Source organism: Spea bombifrons, chromosome 1 (assembly GCF_027358695.1).
Source record: "Spea bombifrons isolate aSpeBom1 chromosome 1, aSpeBom1.2.pri, whole genome shotgun sequence".
Classification (NCBI taxonomy): Eukaryota; Metazoa; Chordata; class Amphibia; order Anura; family Pelobatidae; genus Spea; species Spea bombifrons.
The window spans coordinates 110872320-110876237 of record NC_071087.1 but is presented as its reverse complement, the minus strand read 5'-3'; the positions used below and the strand labels follow the sequence as shown (position 1 = coordinate 110876237).

The 3918-nt window shown below is 41.1% G+C and overlaps 1 protein-coding gene across 1 annotated transcript; it reads right to left on the bottom strand.

Annotated features, from left to right (window-relative positions):
- Window positions 1-2784: 2784 nt before the first annotated feature.
- LOC128467940 (olfactory receptor 6F1-like) lies at window positions 2785-3714 on the bottom strand. Its single transcript, XM_053449729.1, has one exon. It carries the CDS (start codon window positions 3712-3714, stop codon window positions 2785-2787), a length of 930 nt encoding a protein of 309 aa, XP_053305704.1.
- Window positions 3715-3918: the final 204 nt, after the last annotated feature.

Sequence of the window (3918 nt, the reverse complement as noted above, 5' to 3'; positions counted from 1 at the left end):
AATTAATATAAAAAGAGAAAAGGCCAATGGTGCAGTATTTTCCTGTGGTTGTAATAGGAAAGTTAGATTGCACTTACAAGATAGTTGATTGTATCAGGCACTTCAACTCAAAGTCCAGGGTTTAAAAGCAAAAATCCAAAGGTAAGTAGTCCTCGTAAGTAGTCCTCAACGCGTTTCGCCTCGCGGCTTCCTCAGGAGAACAATAGTTGTTTCAGCTTTTTATCAGCAATGAAAGTTTTATATTGGTGCTACAAACAGAGCTGGTAGACTACAGAGCCTTCACATTTTCAAATTATGAGCAATCATCACTGTTTTGGTTTTGTGCTAGCAGTTAAGTTAAGCTCTGCAAGGCACCTAGAAACACAAAAACTGTTTGCTACCAATGTGCCACCCCAGCCTGAAAGCATATTTAGAACAAAAACCTCCAAAAGAAAACTAGTCTTAACTAGTCTGAAAGTGTCCTTTTTTTAACATTTCCAACACTTCCATGTTTTAAATGTACTTAACAACTTTATTTTTTTTATTCTTTAACAAAAAACAATGCCATAATGTTGAAAATATGTGCAAGCATAAATCCATCTGCTAAAGGTTACAACAGAACACGCATCATTAAAAAGCATCCGAAATATACATCGTTACGTCAATATATAAAATATACAGAGACATAGAACAACCCATCTACAAAGGCCTGAATTTATCATTGCAGCCAAGGATCCCATACCCCGTGGTTTTATTGGCAACATGGACCAGAGCGGTTAGCCTTCTTTGATAGCTACTTTTAACCTTAGAGTGTAAGCCAACACTCAGGGCCGGCCTTAGGGGTGTGCGGGACTTCTCAGCAACCGCTCGGCGCCCCTTACTCTCCGTGACTCCGTCGCGGTGCCGGCATCTCATGTTGAGCGCCGGACTACTCCGGCGCTCAACATGAAATGCCGGCACCGCGGCAGAGCGAGAAGACGGATGCCTCCCGCTCTCACCGCAGGACTCCGGCAACAAGGTAAGTGTGTGTGTGTGGGGGGGTAGTTTGAACGGGCAGAGGGCGGGTGTAGTTTGAAGGGGCAAATGGGGGGGGGTGTAGTTTGATGGGTCAGAGGGGGGTGTAGTTTGAAGGGGCAGAGGGAGGGGTGTAGTTTGAAGGGGCAGAGGGAGGGGTGTAGTTTGAAGGGGCATGGGGGGGTGTAGTTTGAAGGGGCATAGGGGGTGTAATTTGAAGGGGCAGAGGGGGGTTGAAGTTTGAAGGGGCAGAGGGGGGGTGTAGTTTGAAGGGGCAGAGGGGGGTGTAGTTTGAAGGGGCAGAGGGGGGGTAAGTTTGAAGGGGCAGAGGGGATGGGTAGTATGAAGGCGAGGTAGTTTGAAGGGGCAGAGAGGGGGGTAGTTTGAAGGGGCAGAGAGGGGGTAGTGGGGGGGGCAGAGGAGTAGTCCGCACAGGGCGCCACAACGCCTAAGGCCGGCTCTGCCAACACTTATAGACTTATCAATCTATTTGAGAGTACTTGGAGTGATGATTATTTATTCAACTTTTTTGTACCACTGATTTCATTTGTTTCCCTGCAAAATGTTGAAATTCAAAAAGGGAAAGAAATCAGTTGGTTCAATCTAGAAAAATGTTTTTTTGTATCTTCATTAATCTTGGAACTTGGTGATTGTTTCAGGCTCTATGCTCACAGCCATTGTTTGTCTAACAAATTACACTGCATAGAAATTCAACAGTAGTGGAGCAGAAATGATCTTGTCTTTGATGCATGGTAACCTGGTGCTATCAGAATAAAACATGCCCGAGGTAGAAAGTAGTACGGAGCTTTTGCAGGGAACATCGGCCTCTGACGGGAAGCAAACCTGGAATCAGGAATCCATGGCAGAACATCTCAGATCCGGATAGACAAAACAACTTAATGCTTAATTACAACTCAGGGGCAAAACAGGCCAGGGCTCAGCAACAGGCAGCAAAGAAAGACTTGTAGTCAGACAAAGTCAGCTTCAGGAGGTCTGCAAAGAGAACTGGAAAGCACTGTTTGGCTGAAGTGCAACACAACTGACCTCTTTGAAACAGGTGGCAGGAGCTTAAATAGTCAGTTAATTAACAGGGTAACTAGAATGTGATTTCAGGTTTGTGGTCTGCAATCACATACAGTTACCTGAATACCCATGTAGTTAACAGTTACCACAGCCATGCCAGTAGGCTAAATTAATAATACACAGATTCTGAATATGGTAGAGAGGGGTTCAAGTCCCAGATGAACATAACAGGAGCACATAAAGAATCCATACATGTGTATATATGGTGTATGTGATGAAACAAGGCAACTACTATTTCTTTAAACCATAGCAGCCCCTGTGTAACAATTGCTACTATTTGTTTTGCATTCGTCACAATGTTTCCCTTCTCCAGTCATATAACCATTCTCCGTTCCCTGGCTACTGTTACTTCTATTTTAAAATGTGCCATCACAACATGAGCAACACAAATTACATGCCTAAAAAGAGAAATCAATATAGTATCAATGTATTATTGGATGAATTATGATAATGATTACATTATGTTAGTAGATTATAAAAAAATCCAGTACTATCTTTACTATAAAAGGGACAGTTTATTTTCCTTTAGATGTGAAATATTTACATAATAACAACAGCAATTTGCACTTAGCCTCATTAAAATTAAATATGGCCTTGAATGCATTACAATTTTAAATAACCTAATATTAAGAATATTTGCACTCAAACAACCATATTATATTTTGATTTATTCTTATTATGTATAAATCAGTCTTCTAAACTGTTTAACTACTTTCTAAATTTCTTCAAAACACTCCACAGGGCATCTTTCATTTCTTTGTTTCGTAGGCTATAAATCATTGGGTTCAATAAAGGAACCACCACTGAATAGAAGACAGAGACCACTTTATCCACAGGGGAAGAGTTCTTAGCTTTTGGGCGGATATACATAAAAATAACTGTACCAAAAAATATTCCGACAACAGCAATGTGAGAGACACAGGTGGAAAAAGCTTTCTGGCGTCCAAGAGAAGATGGTATCTTCAAGATAGTAATGACTACAGCAACATAGGACAAAAAGGTAAAAAAGAAGCAACCAAGGATGACTATCCATGCTACTACTGAGAAAATGATCTCGTTAAGCCAGGTGTCTGTACAGGATAAGCGCAGAAGAGGGCTAAAGTCACAGAAAAAGTGATCAATTGTGTTTGGACCACAAAACACAAGTTTTGACATCATAACAGCTGGCAAAGATATGGAAAGGCATCCAGCAAGCCAAGAACCAGATGCCAGTTTTCTACAAAAAGGAGCACTCATGATGTTGGTGTAATGCAGTGGATGGCAGATGGCCAGATAACGGTCATAAGCCATTATGGTCAAAAGAAAGTGTTGGGTTGCTCCAAGGAAGAAGAGAAAGTAGAACTGTGAGATGCAACCAATAGGTGAGATAGTCTTATTCCCTGTCCCCAGGTCATTTAGCATCCTAGGGACTGTAACACTAGTGTACCATATCTCTAAGAATGAAAAGTTTCCAATAAAGAAGTACATTGGTTTGTGAAGTGACCTCTGAGTTGTGACAAGAGTAATGATGAGGAGGTTAGAAGATATAGTCAATGAATAAATAACAGTGAAGAAGATGAATAAAAAGAGGCGTATTTCCTGAGACAAAGAGAAGCCCAAAAGGATGAAATTGGTCACAGAGCTCTGGTTATTGTTCATTGTGGTGTCAATGCATCTTAAAAAAATACAATCAAAGCATTATGACTAGAATGACAAAAAGATTCAAGTAACATAACAAGATCTATGAACCTTGGACCTTGACATTAACGTGTCATACAAATTACAGTTGTATGTCTTGTTGGCGCCAAGATACTATAACACTGTATGAACCTATGGCATTGCTACAGAAAGAGACCTTGGTAT